The sequence below is a fragment of the Heloderma suspectum genome, chromosome 4 (assembly GCF_057233095.1).
Source record: "Heloderma suspectum isolate Gila_16-S chromosome 4, 16-S_ref, whole genome shotgun sequence".
Classification (NCBI taxonomy): domain Eukaryota; kingdom Metazoa; phylum Chordata; class Lepidosauria; order Squamata; family Helodermatidae; genus Heloderma; species Heloderma suspectum.
In genome coordinates, this window is record NC_139461.1 from 286,154,871 (window position 1) to 286,176,749 (window position 21,879).

Sequence of the window (21,879 nt, forward strand, 5' to 3'; positions counted from 1 at the left end):
AGCAGCATTAAGAGAGGGGAAATTTAAGACTTCCCACAGTCTAAATCCTCTCTCCATCAAAACTGATGTTAGCCCTGGAAGATGGGTGGGGATAACAACCTCTCCCAGTGCCAATGCTCAGTCAAATTCAGAGCACTCTGCAGCTGTTTTAGAGAGAAAAACAAAGCAATTGCAAGATCTAGTCACAGATTTCCCAAGTAGCATGTACTTTAGCTCAAAGTCGGACTTTCATTTAGATGTGAATTTGTCTGTTGAAACTGGTAGACAGCTGTATATTACATGCTCTCTACATCCCTCGTTACCTCACAAAAAGACAGACCTCAAATTAAAAACACAAATTCAGACTCATTTCTCATTCCAGGCTCAGCCGCACACTATGTTAAGTTTCTTGTGCTGCCTTCATATGATCTGCTTCTACTGCTTTAATTGACAAGTCTAAGGGAGCCTTTAAACATTATCATTGCTTTGTGGCAGCTTTTCCCTGAGCAGCCACCGGGTTAATGAAACTACCTCAACCATGTCAGTGGTAGCCTACTGTGTGTAGTGCTGATTCCATAGGAAAGACCCACATGATCAGCCACATGGAAGGGTCGTTTGAATATTATTCCAGCAGTGTGAGAACCACTCACAGAAAACCAATTCCTACATGGCTAGGTTAATATTTAAAGGTCCCCTAGAATTTATATAAATGGAGTCTAAAGTTTCAACTCTAAGGTTCTTCCTGTTGCACTTCCTCTGCTGGCACTCTAGCTGCTAGAGGATATTCCATCTGGAAGCCTGCTAGGGATTGGCTGCGCTGAAGGAAGAGAATACCAAAACTAGCGTTTCACTGCAAATCAAGACAGACATGTTATCTCTAGTCTACTTCTAAACATTGGAAGTATAATTTGCCTCTCACTTGAAGCAAGTAAGCCATTTTCCTGGGCAAGCAGAGAAGTGGCAGTACCTCTTGACTGGCACAATAAGCTTTCCTAAAGTTGGAGAGAATGCTAGGATACTCTTTCCAGCCCAAGGGAAGACAAGTGCAGCATTCTCTCAGTTCACATGCTGCCTGCTTAGTTTACGGGAGACCACGTGTTCAGCTGTGCAAGTGCAACATTCTGAGCTGAAAGGTGCACCAGGCCCTTTAAAGTATACTTTCCTTCTGGCCCTTTAAAACACACTTTCCTAACTAAGTGTCCACAGGCTGTCCTCTCCACCTAATTATAAGTACATATTTGAGGAAACATGGCCAGTTCCTTCTCACTCTCTAAGGCCCCTCTACCATTCTGACTGGAGGAGAGATGCCTGCCAAGGAAAGGAGAGGAGATGACCAAGGAAAGGCGGCTGTGCCCGTCTGGAAGAAGCAAAGGAAAATAAGGAGCAATAGGGTAAATCTGCATTTCCCTGGTCTGCTGTGTTAATTTGGGGCTCTTTGATTTTCCATGGGGTCTGGGAAAAGTCTGATCCAGTACAACAGGGGTGCTGAACCTCTTTCAACCCAAAGGCCAAGTTCCATTTCAGAGAAGCTCTCAGAGGGCCACATTCCAATGGTGGGTGGGGCTGAAGGCAAAAGGGGCACAGCCAGAGGCGAAAGCATTGGTGTCAAAATGCCTCAAATACCAGCATATTTTAGCTTACTTCTCTCTCATCTGACTCTTTCGACACCCTCCAATCTGGCTTTCACCCCCTGCGCTTCACTGAAAAGGCATTAAAAAATAAGTGATGACCTTGTCACTGCCAAACACAAAGGCCTCAGCCCTCATTCTACTAAACCATTTTGCTGCCTCTGATACAGCTGTCCCTAGCTTCATTACTTCCCATAGCTTTCAGTACCACCTACATACCAATCAACCCAGCTCTACCTCTCTACCACAGATCTTTCATCCTCCATCCAATCCTGCATCTCCAACTGCCCCTGTGATATTCTGCTTGGATGCTTCAGCACTGTTTCAAGCTCAGTATTTTCAAGACCAAACTTTACTTCCAAATAGTCATCTCTTTGTTCACTCTCCTTATTCACTGACATAAATATCCACCCTGAAGCTTTGGTTCTCCGAGTTTTCTCTCTCCTTTGCCCCCCAAATTTAGCTTGTTCCCAAACCATGTTGTTTCTCCTGTTATAACATTAAAAATATGTCCCTTCCCATGTCCCTTCAGTGAAAACTTTTCCATGCCCTGATCATCTCGTCTTGACTAATGAAATCTTTTTTTCTCTGATCTTCTGTTGTATTATCTTTGTCCATTCCCATCCATCACTCTCCTACCAAAATTATTCACCTCTTTCATTGTTCTGACCATGTAACCCCACATCTTAAATCCCTATACTGGCTTCCTGTGCACTCCCAGATCCTGCACAAGCTTCTTGTGACCTTTTCTCATCCAGCTCCACCAACCTCAGCCACCCAAAGACCTCTTGCTCACTGAAACAACTCCACCTATTTTTCTCTTGCTGCCCCTTATGCCTTGAACCACCTCCCACAATGTCTCAGTGCAGACACAGCCATTATATCCTTTAAATTCCTTCTCAAAACTCACCTTTTCTGAGAAGCCTTTGGATCATTGCCCTAGTCCCTTTACCTTATTGTAACTAAACCAAAGTATGTGTAATTGAAATAATTACATATACTTTCCCTGCCTTCAATTCCCCCTTCCTCTGTAGTTTCCCTGTGTCTATTTTAAATTGTAAGCTCCTTGAGGTTGTTGTTGTTGTTCTTCAGTCGTTCAGTCGTGTCCGACTCTTCGTGACCCCATGGACCATAGCACGCCAGGCCTTCCTGTCCTGCGCTCTTTCCCGGAGCGTGCTCAAGTTCATATTCATTGCATCCGTGATGCTATCTAGCCATCTCATCCTCTGCCGTCCCCTTCTCCTTTTGCCTTCAGTCTTTCCCAGCATCAGGGTCTTTTCCAGGGAGTTTTCTCTTCGCATTAGGTGGACAAAATATTGGAGCTTCAGCTTCATTATCTGTCCTTCCAATGAGCACTCAGGGTTGATTTCCTTTAGGATGGACTGATTTGACCTCCTTGCAGTCCAGGGGACTCGTAAGCGTCTTCTCCAGCACCACAGTTCGAAAGCATCAATTCTTCGGCGCTCAGCCTTCCTTATAGTCCAGCTCTCACAGCCATACATTACTACTGGGAAAACCATAGCTTTGATTAGGCGGACCTTTGTCGGCAAGGTGATGTCTCTGCTTCTTACTATGCTGTCTAGGTTTGCCATAGCTTTCCTCCCAAGGAGCAAGCGTCTTTTAATTTCATGGCTACAGTCACCATCTGCGGTGATCTTGGAGCCCAAGAAAGTAAAATCTGTCACTGCTTCCATTTCTTCCCCTTCTATATGTCAGGAAGTGATAGGGCCAGATGACATGATCTTAGTTTTTTTAATGTTGAGTTTCAAACCAGCTTTTGCACTCTCCTCTTTCACCCTCAACAAGAGGCTCTTGAGATCCTCTTCGCTTTCTGCCATTAGGGTGGTATCGTCTGCATATCGGAGGTTGTTGATAATTCTCCCGGCAATCTTAATTCCGACCTCTGATTCATCCAACCCGGCATTTCTCATGATGTACTCTGCATATAAGTTAAATAAGCAGGGCGACAATATACAGCCTTGTCGTACTCCTTTCCCAATTTTGAACCAATCGGTTGTTCCATGTCTGGTTCTTACTGTTGCTTCTTGACCCTCGTACAGGTTTCTCAGGAGACAGGTAAGGTGGTCTGGTACTCCCATCACTTTAAGAATTTGCCACAGTTTGTTGTGATCCACACAATCAAAGGCTTTAGCGTAGTCAATGAAGCAGAAATAGACGTTTTTCTGGAATTCTCTTGCTTTCTCCATGATCCAGCGAATGTTGGCGATTTGATCTCTAGTTCCTCTGCCTCTTTGAAACCCAGCTTGTACTTCCGGTAGTTCTCGGTTCGCATACTGCTGAAGCCTAGCTTGTAGGATTTTGAGCATCACCTTGCTGGCATGTGAAATGAGCGCAATTGTGCGGTAGTTTGAACACTCTTTGGCGTTGCCCTTCTTTGGAATTGGAATGTAAACTGACCTTTTCCAGTCTTGTGGCCACTGTTGAGTGTTCCAGATTTGTTGGCATATTGAATGCAGCACTTTAACAGCATCATCTTTTAGGATTTTAAATAGCTCGGCTGGAATACTGTCATCTCCGCTAGCTTTGTTGTTACTAATGCTTCCTAAGGCCCACTTGACTTCACTCTCGAGGATGTCCGGCTCAAGTTCAGTGACCGCACTATCATGGCTATCAGGGACATTCAGATCTTTCCTGTATAGTTCTTCTGTGTATTCTTGCCACCTCTTCTTAATCTCATCTGCTTCTGTTAGGTCCCTGCCTTCTTTGTCCTTTATCATGCCCGTCTTTGCACAAAACGTTCCCTTGAGATCTCCAATTTTCTTGAAGAGATCTCTAGTCTTTCCCAATCTGTTGTTTTCCTCGATTTCTTTGCATTGTTCATTTAAGAAGGCCTTCTTGTCTCTCCTTGCTATTCTCTGGAACTCTGCATTCAGTTGGGTATATCTTCCCCTTTCTCCCTTGCTTTTCGCTTCCCTTCTTTCCTCAGCTACTTGTAAAGCCTCATCACTTTGTAAAGTGCCACGTACATACATGACACTGTTATTAACAATAACAAATCATCTCTCTTTAACTAGCCAAACTACACTACAGAAGTGTCCTAGCTGTGTCCTTTGTCTGCCTATCGTCGAGGCACTGTTACCAGTGATAAGGGATACGGCCTTCTCGGTGGTCGTACCCAACCTGTGGAACACCATGCCCCATGAGGTTTCGATGGCTCTAATCACCTTTTGCCAGCGAGTAAAAACTTTCTTGATCCAGCAGACTTTTGTCCCAGGATCTCAAACCTAGTTCTCACCCTGGCTCTGTATGAGTTTTAATACCAGCCTGACACAGAAGCTGGATATCAAACTATGTAGTACTCTGAACCACTGAATATTCATAACTGAAGCCCAGAGGCTTCGCTGTCAGGCACAATATGTATTGTCACTAGATACTTTGGACACATGTAGAGCTGCTATCTTCCACAATGCATGGAAAATGCCTCAAAAGCAGCATCCAAAATAGAATCTGGAAACTCAGCCTCTTCTCAGGGAGAAGCTTAGTATGAATGAGTTTGCCTTTGGCCAGGGAATGGGACACATACCCAAAACACAGTTATAAGCCATTTCAACTAGTCTCAACAGATCTATTTCCCTCCACCTGCTTTTCCAGCCTAACCCCCAACTGCAAAAGTAAAACAAAGCCCCAATCCTGCCAAAAAAAATCCTACAAGAACTGCATGATTTTGCAAATTATGCAAAGGATACACATTAAACACAGCTGACCCAATGGGTGTAATATATTCTCAATTTAATCTCAGAATTAGGTTTGGTGAACTACAGATTTCCTAATTTTAATATACGTTTCTAGACTCCTGTATTAATGATATTGTTACTTGTTTGGATTTGAGCCCTATCCAATATAGTGGTCAAAACGGCCACTATCTGCTCTACCCCCAGCAGAGAACATCAATGAGATACTATCTAAACATGAAACCAAGAGACATTTATCTAGTCTTTGTGTTTATAGAGGGGAAACCATCAACAACCAACTGGCACTGAGCATGGGTGAATTGGCCTATTATCTCAGAAGTGTCAAAACTGAAGGCCAGTTTTGACCTTGACAGCTCAAGCCTTACCAGCTGTTCTCACTATTGTCTCATCTAAGCCTGATGGAAGCAGGCCTAATTGACAGGGCACTTAAAGATTATTAGTGTAACAGCCCAAACTCCAGTAAATAAAACAAGGTTTAAAAGGACCAGCTTTTTCAATTATCAGGCAAATGCATCACTCAATGCCTGCATACATTAAAAAAAACCCCAATGACTGGCTACTCACTCACTGTTCCATAATTGTATATGGAAGGAGCTCCCCACTGAGGCCTGCCTGGCACAAACACTGTCATCTTTTCATTCTTTAATGGCATATGATGGGGCACTTATGTCAGCTGCCTTGAACAGGTCTGTTATTAAAACTGTGTACTTAAATTGTTTTTTGCTATTTAAATTGTTTTACATTTGTATGTTAACAATTTTTAGACTATGTGCATCATGTGATGCTGTGTAGCATTTATAATGTTGTGAATCACCCAGAGAGCCCTGGCTATTGAGCAGTATAGAAATGAAATGAAATAAATAAAGCTAAATAGCACACATGAAACAGAATCAACAAAATGCACAAGCCATGTTTAACTGCCCCAATGCATAGCGCTGTGTAGTAATCTAGAAATAACTCTCCACTCATTTCCGGCACTTAAGGGCAGCTTTGTTAGTTTCTGCACAACAAAGGTCCTTGAGGGTCATGTGGAAATATGAGCTAAAGCAGATCCATTCTAAAGAAGAGTCCAAATACAAACAATGCTTTACTGTACTTTGGGATTCCTGCTTCAGTTGTTTTCAATGGGAATTACAGTCCAAGTATTCATGCCATTGCCTCTGGGAGTAGCTTCACTAAAGCCAGTAAAGCAAGACTGCAGTCAGAATTTCTACTCCTACAGGTATAGCTCCATATGGTGACTTGTTCATGTAAAGGGATTTTGCATACAGTTGTACTTGCCAGGTGCTATGTCATGGTTGTAACTGCCCCAACAGCAGCTTGCCATGTAGGAAGGCACCCACATGGTTGTTTCATGGCTGCAAACCAGATATATCATATTCTCAGATACTTAAATTAATCCCATCAATGAATTCTAATTGCTTTCACAGAGTTGGAAGTTAAAAATCCAGCTGGATGGAGAAGGAAGGAGCAAATATATCTGTTCGTTTTCAAGAACATTACTAGGAGGGATCATCCCTGATAAAGAACAATTGCCTCTTTCTTTGGAAGCAACTTCCTATGACAGTTTATTTGGGGTTTTAGCCTGCCAATCTCAGAGGCGCTAATCAAACTGCAATCAATTTAAACATACAAACTGCTTCCAATAATTTGAGGGCTTACAAAGAAACATACTATTTGAGATCTTTATGATTTACCCACCCATTTTATTTCAGCACTTGTCTTATGGGTGGGACAAGGGTATATATTGACCCCTTAATACAGTTTAGTCCAATTTTAATATTTCTGAATCTCTTACTCGTGGTTAAAAAGAGGGGGTATGCCCCTCAGACTCATGCACTCATTTCACTCATGTACTCCTCTATTTGAATCCATCCTCTCCCAATTCTGATTTCATTACAACCTAGGCTTTAACTCTGCACAGGAAAACCTGCTTCTAACCAGGTTTCAAACTCTGGATTAAAGCTAAATAGGGATAGCATTCCTCAGTGCAAATGTAACTAATACAAGTCTGCATGAGGTTATTCAGTGATCCTTTAAAAAATAAAAAACCCACATCGCACTGGTGACTTGTTTATGTAGATATAATAAATACTTTTTTTTCCAATACTATCATGAAACAGATTTTGAACATAGTAAGTTTTCTCAGCCCCAAAGATAACAATTACTCAAAAGGATGGTATGTCATTTGGATAAATGCTTTACCAACCTCTAACATTCTTTGCCTGAAAAATCCAAATACCGACTCCTTAAAGACTAGTTTTGATCCTGCCTCAAGGTAAAGCTGCTCATTATATGAAGTACAGTATTTATACAACTTGATCTAGCACAGTATATCCTTCCCACTGTTCTTATCATAAGCAAAATGTTCGGCAGTAAAGCCTTGGGAAGAGAACTTTGACTCAAGAAGGTTTAGATTACTGAAATAAGCTGGGGAGTGGGAGAGAATAGGAGCAGGCTTGAATTAAACTAGAAAAGGCTATTATTAGGCAGCCAGGTAACACTATGAAGAGAAGAAATAGCTAAGGATATAAACCAACACAGAGGAAGACAGCATATGGCAAGTCAATCCTCTGGGTATTTCCTCTTTCTGAATTCAAATTATACACATAATTCTATCTGTTAAAGTTTCAAAGATACACTACTCTGAAGATACTATCAAATGAGTACTGCAATTAAGTCAGTTTACGCTTTATGTATTTTTAAGGACAGCATACAAACATAGGCCTTCTTAGTCCCAGAACTTTCTCTGGGATTCTGGGCTTGCCTCTCCACAGACAGCTCTCCCACTAGGGGCTGCATCTCTCTCAGACCTGGTTGACATATAATGAGAAGCCACTGTGGGCAAATTTCCCCATGGGGCTTCTCAATGAGGTGGCTGCCACCATTTGAAATATTCATGCCATGGCAGGGGCATGTTGTAGCTTGTCGTTACATACAAACCTGGCAAGGATGGGTTGTTGAGGTAGTTGATAAGCCACCAAGAATCCATGGGCTTGTCAAACACCCCAATAACCCACCCTCACTGGCTTTGCATACAATGAGAAGCTATGGCATGCCCCTGCTGCACTCTAAATATTCAAAATGGTAGCTACCGCCGCAACAAAAAATCCCACAGAGAAATTCACCCATGGTGGCTTCTCATTATGTCTGAACCAGCCCCTCCCACCCTCACACAAACACACACACAGCAAATAAATTCCTTTCATTGAAAAAAAGAGATTTCCAGCACTTGTATTGCTAACACACTTGTGCCTCCCAACCACAAACTATTTCAATCTCTGTAATAACCATTTGCTTGCCAAAGAGAAGGTCATTAGAGTGTATGTTTACGTGATACTGTAATGAAGAGAAGTTGCAAGACTTGGTAACTTCTTAAAAAAAAAACACAACCCTTTATTCCAAGCACTAGAAAAGGCTATTTACTCAACTTCATGAATGTGAGCCACTCCTTCCGTTCAGAGATTAATCTGGAAGCAGACAGCCAACAATAATTGCATATTATCACTGCTCCTCTGTTATTTTTATGAGAAATAAACCCATTAAGGCTGACCTTATGGTTTGCAGATGATGTACTATTCAGCACTTACCAATGCTAGGTCCTGTCAACAAATAAAATGTACAAGATCACTTCCTTCATTTGGAGGACTGGAGCAGAGAACTCTTGTTAGATGTGTATACACAAATATGTGTATTTGATATTCTGTATCAAAGAGGGTTGGACACTCCTCCAATCTTGTAAGTTTTGTACTTGGAATTTTAAGTAATGTTCATATGATGAGTAAACCCCTAAAGCAGACTAGCATTTTTAACCACTGCAAAACAGAGGTACTGTACTGAGACACACTGGGTTGGATCCAAACATAGTCATACTTAGAACAGACCCAGTCAAGTCAGTGGGACTTAAGTTAGTTATGACAATTCCCATTCATTTCAATGGATCCACTTGAAGTATGACTAAATCTGGATCCAATCATTTGATTGAAAAGAAATCATGAATTAATGTTGATAACTGTGCTCACCATTTATTCTGTGGGTCTCAAATAAAGGAACCCATAAGCAGCAGCCATAAAAGAATAGGAAGCTATTTGCCATTTAAAGAAACCTGGGGGAAAATATGGTTGTGTATTCAACTGATTCCTCAGTTGGACAATTCCTCAGTTGGACCTATCCATCAGAAACTTCTGCATCTTTACGTAAAGTATACGGCAGGCCCACCAAACTAGTTTCCTCCACTTGTTTTAATCTTCTGCCCTGTCCCTAGACCTGGACAAGAGTGAACAATGCAAGCTGAATTGCCTATACTTGGCCCGTCTCGTTAAGATGGGAACCCCTATCTTTTACTTGATCCAGGGAGGATCTACTTCCCTTCACTGTAGGAGAGGGAAGAAGCTGGTCCAGAAAGATTGCAAGATCAGAAACACTGCATAATTGCATTTATAAATCAATTCAGCACTCACAACCACAGTAATGTATGTACACAGGATTCTGCAGCCAGTTTGCATAACGTACGGACAGATACAATTTGTATTAATATGACATCAGGTCAGGATTGCAGCTATGTGTTCATGCATCCTGCAGCTGCTTAAATCTCTACTTTATTTTTAAAAGCCCATTATTCTTCATGTTTGGGATCAAAATGAGCTTCAACTTTGTTCATAAGATGAAACTCTGCCCAGGCTTTTAGAGGGTTGACTTACTTTAAATGTTTGGGACTAGAGTCTAAAGTTCTGCCAGACTTGGGCAGAGAAGGCAGCTGTTGAGAAGTAAATTGTCACATGTTCCTGCATATCAGAACATAAAACAGTATGGATCCAGTGGAGAGAATGCAACTGGACTTTGTCACAAAAGTAAAATGTGTAAACCAGTCCACTGGACATCTCCCATATAAATGTACAATAAGGATAGTACACAATGGTTAGTTGCTGGTCTTCACATCCTGAAGCAGGTAAGGATGGGTGAATCTTTCCAGCTTGATTTTGATCATTCTCATTTTCCCAATGCGTTTTTGTGAACTGCGTCACAGGCATCAGAAACTGTATGGATTTCCACAACAAATTGTGCTACGGTTCACGTTTAGGTTTGGGAAGTTTGAATTTCCTAAGTGCACACTGAGGCTGTAGCTCAGTGGTAGAGCACATGCTTTGCATGCAGAAGGTCCCAGGTTCAATCCCTGGCATCTCCAGGTAGGGCAGGAAAAACTCCTGCCTGAAACCCTGGAGGGCAACTGTCAGTCAGTGCTGACAATACTAGGCTAGATGAACCTAGGGTCTGATTCAGTATAAGACAGCTTCTTCCTATTTTCCTAAAAGCAAACTGAATAAATTTCTCCCCCATCCCTAGAAACAGGAATGGGCAGGCAACATACTCTGTGGAATGAAGGCAACTCCCAATGCATGTTTTGTTGTCTCCTGGCTCTTCTTAGAAGCCTCCAAATACCAAGTTGGATTTAAAAAAATAAGTTTCTGTGACCACATTCAGACGTCATGATAACCCATGGTGGCTTAATAGACTACTCACAGTAGCTTATTTTTAAAAAAAAGTCCATGATGCCCTGCCACATGACCAGGCTAATAAGCTACTGTGAGTAATTTGACTCACCCCCACCCCACCCCACCCCACTCCACCCCCTGTTCCGCTGCAGTCCTCCTGCCCAAGCAGTGGTGCTGTTCACTTCAAAAGTGCTGTAAGCAGGATCCGAACAAAACTTCATACACAGCCTCCCCCAGTGAGGAGGCACCCGATCTGCCATCAAAAGCAATCAGTCACCAAGCAGCGAAAATCCCAAATGCAACAAAAAGGGGGATGTGGTTATAAAAGCTTGGGGGGTTGCAGGATCGGGACGAAAATTCACACACAGCCTCTCCTAGTCAGGAGGCACCTGTGAATTCACAACTGCAGTATTGAGAAGATGTTAAAACCTCCTACCAGCAAAGGCTATGGGGAGAATTGTGCTTTAGCAAGTGAGTGCTACATCTCTATGAAGCTTGGTCCTGATCCTACAAACCTCCAAGGTTTTATAGCCATCTTGGATTTTCATTGCTGTCATGTCAGGGTGCTGGGTTTTGATGGTGCACCAGGTGCTTCCTGAGTAGGGGAGGCAGGGTATGAGGTTTGGTCCCGATCCTGCAAACCCCCATAGTGTTACAGGCATCTCCCCCTTTTTGCTGCACTTGGGATTTTTGCTCCCCTGAGGTAATTGCGCTGGGTTTTGAGGGTGTATCAGGTGCCTCCTGACTAGGAGAGGCTGTGTGTGGAGTTTGGTCCCAATCCTGCAAACCCCAAGGTTTTATAACCACATCCCCCCCCCCTTTTGCTGCACTTGGGATTTTTTGCTGCTTGGTGAGTGATCACGCCAGGTTTTGATGGTGAATCGGGTGCCTCCTGACAGGAGGCTGTGTATGCAGTTTTGTCCAGATCCGGGAAAACACCCAAGATTTTCTAGCCACCCTGGATTTTCACTGCTGTCAGGGCACAGGGTTTTGATGCAAAAGGGTGCTTCCTAAGTAGGGGAGGCTGGCTATAAGGTATGGTCCCAATCCTAATTTCCTCCTCATTTACACTGCTGGCTTGGTCATTTTAATGTGTTCCTAAGCGCTAAGCCAGCGAAGAGCAGAGTAGCAGCAGTTTTGACCGCTCTTTCCGCACAGCTCTGTAGCCAGCCAAAATAACCCACGGTGACTGCTGGACGACACAATAATGCAGAATGGGTTAAATAACCCCCTCTGCAGACCCACTCATCATGGCCTAATTAACCCTTCATGGGTTATTGTGACATCTGAACCCAGTCTATTTCTAGCTTCCAGAGCTGCAGAAAGTACTTTTGAAAAATGTAATGGAAAAAGACATTTAACAGAGCAAGCCTACACATGTCTAGTCAGAAGTAAGTCCCAATAAGCTCAATGGGGTTATGCCAAGGTAAGTGGTTATAGGACTGCAGCCTGAGTATCATATAATAAGGAAATAAAGATGTGATAGGAGGGCTGGATGCGCATCATCTTGTCTGATCTTGGAAGCTAAGCAGGGTGGATGGGAGACTGCCTGGGAATCAGGCCTCCTGCACTGAGCAGGGGGTTGGACTCAATGGTCTTGTAGGCCCCTTCCAACCCTATGATTCTATGTGACAAATTAAATGATTATTTTTCTTTGTTGTTGTTCAGTCGTGTCCGACTCTTCGTGACCCCATGGACCATAGCACGCCAGGCCTTCCTGTCCTGTGCTCTCTCCCGGAGTGTGCTCAAGTTCATATTCATTGCAGCGGTGATGCTATCTAGCCATCTCATCCTCTGCCGTCCCCTTCTCCTTTTGCCTTCAGTCTTTCCCAGCATCAGGGTCTTTTCCAGAGAGTTTTCTCTTCGCATTAGGTGGCCAAAATATTGGAGCTTCAGCTTCAGTATCTGTCCTTCCAATGAGCATTCAGGGTTGATTTCCTTTAGGATGGACTGATTTGACCTCCTTGCAGTCCAGGGGACTCGTAAGAGTCTTCTCCAGCACCACAGTTCGAAAGCATCAATTCTTCGGTGCTCAGCCTTCCTTATAGTCCAGCTCTCACAGCCATACATTACTACTGGGAAAACCATAGCTTTGAGTCCCCATTTGATTTTTCAGACAGCCAAAAATTTAAGGTAAGAATATTCTAAGTCCCAACATACACATAAAACTATAGTCTGACAGCTCTGATGTCCATAAATAGAGAATATGTTAAACAGATGTGTATTTATGTACCGCTGGTGCCACCCAAATGCTGAAAATGTTTCCCAGCTTGGCTTTAGGCTTACACAGTGAGAGAAGTAGCAATGGAATAAGTTTGTTCTGATTAACAGAAATTTGAGCTAGTCCAGATAGTACTAGAAAATTAGTGTATACAACTGACAACTGTTTGTCTTCAGAAAATGGATTGTTGATGATGTTGGTGGCAGTGGACATTGGCTTCCTCAGGCTATGCTAGTGGTATAGTCAGTTTTAGTAGGGGGATACATACTATGGGACAATATGGGCACAAATAAAATGTGATGGCTGGTGCATGGAAATTTCATTTAGTAAGCTTGCTCTGATAAGTACAGAAAGCTCCTGTGTTACTAAGAAAGCTGAAGAGTTGTATCCCTGATGCTCAATCAGCTTTCTGTTCCAAAACATGACATTTTGTAGCTAATCAAATGTGAAGCAGGTTCTCTGTATCTAAGACCTAGATGTATGTTGTATAAAGGACAATGTTGTATAAATATGACATGGATACGATATTCCCTACAATGTACATACGGTTATATTCTAATCATTCCCAATTAGCCATTACCTACATTTTGTGACTATGCTAACTTAATGTTATCATAGTTCAAGGAGGATTGTGAGCTGGGAATCATCCACAAGGGATGTACAAAGATTATGGTCCAAGAGAAAACAGAGAGCTATACAGGCCAATTCCCAGGTACAAGGCAGGACCATTTACCCCTCATTAATCAAGCTAAATGATCCAGAACAAAAAGTGCCACAAACAGGCATCAGATGTACACAAAAAGTGCCCAGAGAATATTTACTTTAGATATAGGCCTGGCAGGGGAACTCAAGGGAATAAAAACAATTTAACAATAAAATGTGTAATACAATTGATAAAAATATGATGCAGCATTAAATCATACTCAAAATTAAGATCAAAACCAAAGTCAAACACAAACAGCAGAGACTAAAACATAAAGAGTTAAATTGGATTTTAAAAGCTACAGCATTTGGAAGGCCTGGGAAAAAAATATCTTTGCTTATTGCCAAAAGGATTCACATTAGTTGCTAGGTATGCCTCTCTGGGGAGAGCACTCCATTACTCAGATGCCACTACCAAAAAGGCTCTTTCACTCATCAGCCCCCTGGCCAGAGCACCCGAAGCAGGCCACTGACAAATATGTCAGGGTCTGGGTATACAGTTGTGGGAAGAATAAGTAACTCCAACTGGGAAGACATTTCTCAGGGGTGCTTTAAGCCAGCCTGAACATGGAAGCTGCCTTGTAGTCAAACCACTGGTCTACTCTGACTGGATTAGGATCTGCTAGAGTCTCAGGCAGAGGTCTTTCCCATTACTGAACTTGTGGCCCACCAAGGCATCTATAAATTTCATGTGTTCCATCACTTCATAACTGCAGAAGAGGAAGGTTTATCAAGCATTCGGCAAGCCACAATACATAGTTTCTCAACTATGCTAGGATTGGTAATCACAAGTTGTTCAGCCTTGCGTTAAGTACAGCACATCCAATCTTAGTGGGAGTAATTCTTCCTTGATTCCTTTCAAACTTATTCTACATGTAGATGTCATCTTTTGAACACATATGATGTGAGCTTCTAATGCTACTAAATTGAGTTAACCTACAGCTAAATGTTATTATTGTATTAACACCATTTGGCCATTTTAGAAGTGCTACTGAAGATATATAGGCAGGTGTATAATTGCTAACTGTAGTGGTTTTACAGCATATATTGTACTGGTTGGTTATTTCATTTGCTGGTTATTATGAACTTTTTATTATTTCATTTTATTCTTTTAATTGTATGTTTAAGCTTTTATAATAATTTTCGGTGCATATGAATTAAAAATGGATATAGTCTTAGTAGTTACAGCAATCAGATAGCTTGTTTTACATATTTGCTAAGTAATATATAACCAATGACAATGGAAAGGAAAGAAAAGAAAAAGGAACACCGACCTTGCTACGTTTCAGTTCCCACCACAAAGTTTCATAGGCTAACAGAGTACAAGGTAGATGGGTTCCACTCTATCTCCTTAATGAGCACTAAATCCACCTTTATATTTTTACAATTGCAGTAATGCTACACATTTACCAAAAGTAACTAATGACTAAAGCAATAATAATCAACTGATGTTCAGGCTACCCTGTGTAGCATTTAGCTAAATGTCTATAGTATCAGAGGCTTTCTGTTTCAAAGGCTAGATTTAATTGTTTTATCTGTCTGTTGTATTAATGTACATCAACAGAAGCTAAATGAAATAAATGAATGTTACAAATAGCAGGATTCATACTGCGGGAGAAGTACTAAAATAGTATTCAGTAGCATTTAACTTTAAATATTATTTTGTGTGGATTAAATCCGTATTAGGGAATTTTACATCCATTTTTTATGGGCAATATACCTGCACATCCCTGGGGAAGCACTGTATCAATATAATGTGAGAAAGTTTTAAAAGCATTTTACTCTGAGTTAAAAAAAATGCTTTTAAAACTTTCTCACATTATATTGATACAGTGCTTCCCCAGGGATGTGCAGGTATATTGCCCATAAAAAATGGATGTAAAATTCCCTAATACGGATTTAATCCACACAAAATAATATTTAAAGTTAAATGCTACTGAATACTATTTTAGTACTTCTCCCGCAGTATTTTACTCTGAGTTTCCCCTTCATGGATCACTGCCTTGTTGTGGCGAAGGGGCTTGCGTAACTCAGTGAAGCCATAAGCTATGCCGTGCAGGGCCACCCAAGACGGACAGGTCATGGCAGAGAGTTCTGACAAAATGTGGTCCACTGGAGAAGGAAATGGCAACCCACTCCAGTATTCTTGCCAAGAAAACCCCATGGAACGTATCACAAGGCTAAAAGAGATGACGCCGGAAGATGAGCCCCTCAGGTCGGAAGGTGTCCAATATGCTACTGGGGAAGAGCAGAGGGTATTTCCAAGTAGCGCCAGAAAGAGTGAAGCAGCTGGGCCAAACCCGAAAGGACACTCAGCTGTGGATGTGTCTGGCGGTGAAAAGAAAATCCGATGCTGTAAAGAACAATATTGTTTAGGAACCTGGAATGTCAGATCAATGAATCAAGGTAAGCTGGAGGTGGTCAAACATGAGATGGCAAGATTGAACATCGACATCTTGGGAGTCAGCGAACTCAAATGGACAGGCATGGGCGAATTTAATTCAGGTGACCATCATATCTACTATTGTGGGCAAGAATCCCTTAGAAGAAATGGAGTAGCACTCATAGTCAACAAAAGGGTGGGAAAAGCAGTACTGGGGTACAATCTTAAAAATGATAGAATGATCTCAGTACGAATCCAAGGCAAACCATTCAACATCACAGTAATTCAAGTCTATGCCCCAACCACTGAGGCCAAAGAAGCTGAGGTTGATCGGTTCTATGAAGACCTACAACACCTTCTAGAACTAACACCAAAAAAAGATGTCCTCTTCATCATAGGGGATTGGAATGCTAAAGTAGGAAGTCAAGAAAACACCGGGATAACAGGCAAGCATGGCCTTGGTGTACAAAATGAAGCAGGACAAAAGCTAATAGAGTTTTGCCAAGAGAACATGCTGATCATAGCAAACACTCTTTTCCAACAGCACAAGAGGCGACTCTACACATGGACGTCACCAGATGGTCAATATCGAAATCAGATTGATGATGTCCTTTGCAGCCAAAGATGGAGAAGCTCCATACAGTCAGTAAAAACAAGACCTGGAGCTGACTGTGGCTCAGATCATGAGCTGCTTCTTGCAAAATTTCGGCTTAAATTGAAGAACGTAGGGAAAGCCACTAAACCTTTCAGGTATGACCTAAATCATATCCCTGAAGAATATACAGTGGAGGTGAGGAATAGATTTCAGGGATTAGACCTGATAGACAGAGTGCCTGAGGAACTATGGACGGAGGTCCGTAACATTGTTCAGGAGGCAGCAACGAAATCCATCCCAAAGAAAAAGAAATGCAAGAAAGCCAAGTGGCTGTCTGATGAGGCTTTACAAGTAGCTCACGAAAGAAGGGAAGCGAAAAGCAAGGGAGAAAGGGGAAGATATACCCAACTGAATGCAGAGTTCCAGAGAATAGCAAGGAGAGACAAGAAGGCCTTCTTAAATGAACAATGCAAAGAAATCGAGGAAAACAACAGAATGGGAAAGACTAGAGATCTCTTCAAGAAAATTGGAGATCTCAAGGGAACGTTTTGTGCAAAGACGGGCATGATAAAGGACAAAGAAGGCAGGGACCTAACAGAAGCAGATGAGATTAAGAAGAGGTGGCAAGAATACACAGAAGAACTATACAGGAAAGATCTGAATGTCCCTGATAGCCATGATAGCGCGGTCACTGAACTTGAGCCGGACATCCTCGAGAGTGAAGTCAAGTGGGCCTTAGGAAGCATTAGTAACAACAAAGCTAGCGGAGATGACAGTATTCCAGCCGAGCTATTTAAAATCCTAAAAGATGATGCTGTTAAAGTGCTGCATTCAATATGCCAACAAATCTAGAACACTCAACAGTGGCCACAAGACTGGAAAAGGTCAGTTTACATTCCAATTCCAAAGAAGGGCAACGCCAAAGAGTGTTCAAACTACCGCACAATTGCGCTCATTTCACATGCCAGCAAGGTGATGCTCAAAATCCTACAAGCTAGGCTTCAGCAGTATGCGAACCGAGAACTACCGGAAGTACAAGCTGGGTTTCGAAGAGGCAGAGGAACTAGAGATCAAATCGCCAACATTCGCTGCATCATGGAGAAAGCAAGAGAATTCCAGAAAAACGTCTATTTCTGCTTCATTGACTACGCTAAAGCCTTTGATTGTGTGGATCACAACAAACTGTGGCAAATTCTTAAAGTGATGGGAGTACCAGACCACCTTACCTGTCTCCTGAGAAACCTGTACGAGGGTCAAGAAGCAACAGTAAGAACCAGACATGGAACAACCGATTGGTTCAAAATTGGGAAAGGAGTACGACAAGGCTGCATATTGTCACCCTGCTTATTTAACTTATATGCAGAGTACATCATGAGAAATGCCGGGTTGGATGAATCAGAGATCGGAATTAAGATTGCTGGGAGAATTATCAACAACCTCCGATATGCAGACGATACCACCCTAATGGCAGAAAGCGAAGAGGATCTCAAGAGCCTCTTGTTGAGGGTGAAAGTGGAGAGTGCAAAAGCTGGTTTGAAACTCAACATTAAAAAAACTAAGATCATGGCATCTGTCCCTATCACTTCCTGGCATATAGAAGGGGAAGAAATGGAAGCAGTGACAGATTTTACTTTCTTGGGCTCCAAGATCACCGCAGACGGTGACTGTAGCCATGAAATTAAAAGACGCTTGCTCCTTGGGAGGAAAGCTATGGCAAACCTAGACAGCATAGTAAGAAGCAGAGACATCACCTTGCCGACAAAGGTCCGTCTAATCAAAGCTATGGTTTTCCCAGTAGTAATGTATGGCTGTGAGAGCTGGACTATAAGGAAGGCTGAGCGCCGAAGAATTGATGCTTTCGAACTGTGGTGCTGGAGAAGACTGTTACGAGTCCCCTGGACTGCAAGGAGGTCAAATCAGTCCATCCTAAAGGAAATCAACCCTGACTGCTCTTTGGAAGGACAGATAATGAAGCTGAAGCTCCAATATTTTGGCCACCTAATGCGAAGAGAAAACTCCCTGGAAAAGACCCTGATGCTGGGAAAGACTGAAGGCAAAAGGAGAAGGGGACGGCAGAGGATGAGATGGCTAGATAGCATCACGGATGCAATGAATATGAACTTGAGCACGCTCCGGGAGAGAGCGCAGGACAGGAAGGCCTGGCATGCTATGGTCCATGGGGTCACGAAGAGTCGGACACGACTGAACGACTGAACAACAACAACAACACTCTGAGTTAGAAGGCATTTCTTATCAGTCCACATATGCCCTATACTAGCATGAGAATAGCAAAAAGTACAAAGCAACATAAGCACTTTACTGCCTTGAGGTTACCATTGAGATAACAGACCTTTGTGTATCTGGATAAGACCAACTTTTATCCTATGTATTTTTACACAGCAACATTCACACACTCAAATAGCCATTTCCAGTACTGTTCAATTTCAGTCCATTATTTTAACACTGAATATGCTCTGTTACCCATTAAAGCATTCCCAGTGTAAAAAACACTCAAAGACAATCCAAAGCATTTTAACCATACCTTAGATTAAAATTCCATCAAGGCCTAAATACTGCTATTCTCAGGCAGAATGCTGAAGTCCTAAATCACATTTAACAATAACAAGGTAGCAGGTGGAAGAGAGAAAGCTTATTGAAAACTTTGTTACACTCTCAGTAGATGAAAATACAATAAACACCACAGAAAGAGAGATCTGTCAAAAAACAGCAATCACAGGAAGTGCAGGTTTGTTGCCTTCAGGGAACAGAAATCCCTTGCAAAGGTATCTTGCAGAACATCCCAATTAACCAAAACCTACCTATAAAATACTGGACCTGGTGGTATTTGGAACTGGGAGGGGGTGAGAGAAATGAAAAAGAGAGCAACGATCATCCAACATTTGACCCTATTACTGATCACAAACTGCAGGGCCATTCCATGTGCTCTTCTGTGTCTTTAAGAACTGCCCACTTGAGGATGAAGCAGGCCGTATACTCTCATCAACCAGAATAATTCTGTCCGTGTGATCTGCACAAACAACTGGGGGGGAGGGGATTTACACCCTCTCACTCACCCTCCACAACCTCCCATGTAAACTCCTAATCCCTCCCCTCCATTGTGTACCTAGAACTAGAGAGGATAAAGTGGTGAATTACTCAAGGTCAGCAATATAAGCGAGAAGAGAAAGAAATGGAGAACTGTAATGAAGGAAGAGATCACACCTTGACGGGAGGAAGTGGCCCTGTTGGTGTCAGGGGCCTACCATATAAATCCATAAAAATATAAACTCCCAACTATCGATAAAAATAGATGTATAAACCCCAAATGAAGGACCATTCCTGTTTTTACAGAACAGGTATATAAATCCTTTTAAAGAAAAAGAAAAGCCTAAGATAAATAGCTAGATATGCACATATCAACACACGCATGATGTATGTAATGAACAGCGATACCACAGGTGTCCTACGATGCAGCTGAAAGGAAATACCCGATAGGACGTGGGTGCTGCTTTCGCGCCGAGATCAGGGAAGAGAATGGTGAGCAACATCCCAGGTTCTTAGAATGGGGCGCGGGAGCCGCGCGGGCGGGAAAAGGGGGGCAAGAGAGCACTGCCCTGACGGGCCCTCTCGAAGTTTCTACGTTTGCAAACACTATTTGGGGGGGGGGAGGCTACGAAGAGATCGCGGGTGGAACCCCCCCCCCCCGCCGCCTTTGGAGGTGATTTGGTCCGAAGGGGGTTGAGCGAGCGAGGGGAAGAGACGCCGAGCCCGCCCCAAAGCTGCGGCAAGGCAGAGAGGGCGGGCTGGCGGCAGGGAGAGAGGGCCACACCGCTTGGCCGCGGAGAGGCGGCAGCAGAGAAAACAAAAAAGCGGCCGGGCCTCAGGCCCAAGCGAGGGGCTCACCTCGCCCACCTCTCCCCCCCCAACACCCGCTCCCCTCCGTCGACCGCTAAGCTGAGGGGAAGCCCGCCCCCAACACACAATACGACGCACGCGCGCCCCTCCCCCTCGAGTGTGAGGGGGGAGGAGGAGAAATCCCCCCCCCCGCCGCCGCCGCCGCCGCCGCCGCGCGTCTCCCTCACAGCGTTCCCCTCGGAGATCGGCGCCACCCCGCTCAGCGCTCTCCTCACGGGGCTCCCTGAGGCGAGCGACCCGCCACCGCTGCCCCCTCCCCCGTTTCTCCCCCTTACCAATGCCGGGCGCCACATAGACGAAGTAGAGGAAGGAGGAGGAGAGCGAGAAGAGGAAAAGGGCGGCCAGCAGCGAGCGCCGGGGAAGCCGCCAGGGCCTCCGAGGGCTCCGCTTCCACCGCATGGTCCGGGCCCTCCTCAGCCCCGCCGCCGTTCCAGGCGATCCGACGGAGGAGGAGGAGGAGGATGCCGCGGCGGCGGCTGGCGACGCTGCTGACTGAGGCGGCGGCTGACTCCGGAGCGCGGCTCCTCCCTCGCTCGCTCAGTCCTGCTTTTCTTCCTTGCCGCGCCTGCCCCCTCCGATCCTTCGCCTCCGCCGCTGCATGAATGAGGAGCCGGCCGCCGGCGCTGCTCGACCAAACCCTCCTTTTCGCCTTCCTTTTTCCGCCCCCCTCCTCCCCCTTCCGTCGCCGCTGCCGAGGCTCGAACCACCGGCAGCGCGAGGCTGAAGGGAGGAGGCGGGGCCAGGGGCTCTCTGCAAACTCCCCTCGCCGCAGCAGTAAACACACACGCCACCCAACGCGCAAGCTTGCTCCGCCGCTCGGTGTAAGGGATCGTCCGCAAGCTCTCAGTTGCCTTTGCTCGCTCCTGCCAGCGCTCTGGCCGGGAGTGGCGTGGTATCTTTCACCAACGGCTGGCTTGAATACCGCGCCTACTTGGCGTGTGTGTGTGTGTGTGTGTGTAAACAAGTATTTTATTTTAGAAATGCAAAATAGCATGATAGTAATACATCAACCACGTGCAACATATGCAGCACATTTTTCATCACAGGTTCTATAGACATTTTAGAATCGCTGTCCTTGAACACAGACTTTTTGTATGAAGTTTAATCTCTATTACAGACAGAAAAATTTGGAGGTTTGTTTTGTTGTTTAGCATTAGTAGTTCATTAAGATGTTTGTAAATCTATACTTTAATTTTTTTAAAAAAAAATTGAAGCTGAAATCAGATCAAAAACTGGGAAGTTTTGAAAATA

General features: G+C 43.7%; 1 protein-coding gene across 1 annotated transcript in view; it reads right to left on the bottom strand.

The window, feature by feature from the left end:
- The window catches only part of B4GALT5 (beta-1,4-galactosyltransferase 5), a 96,074-nt gene extending 74,526 nt beyond the window's left edge, over positions 1–21,548 (bottom strand). The window contains exon 1 of the mRNA XM_084854110.1: positions 20,904–21,548. Within this exon, the coding sequence (XP_084710236.1) occupies positions 20,904–21,027 (124 nt within the window). The 5' untranslated portion in view covers positions 21,028–21,548. The remainder of the gene's footprint in view (positions 1–20,903) is intronic.
- Between the last annotated feature and the right edge of the window lie 331 nt (positions 21,549–21,879).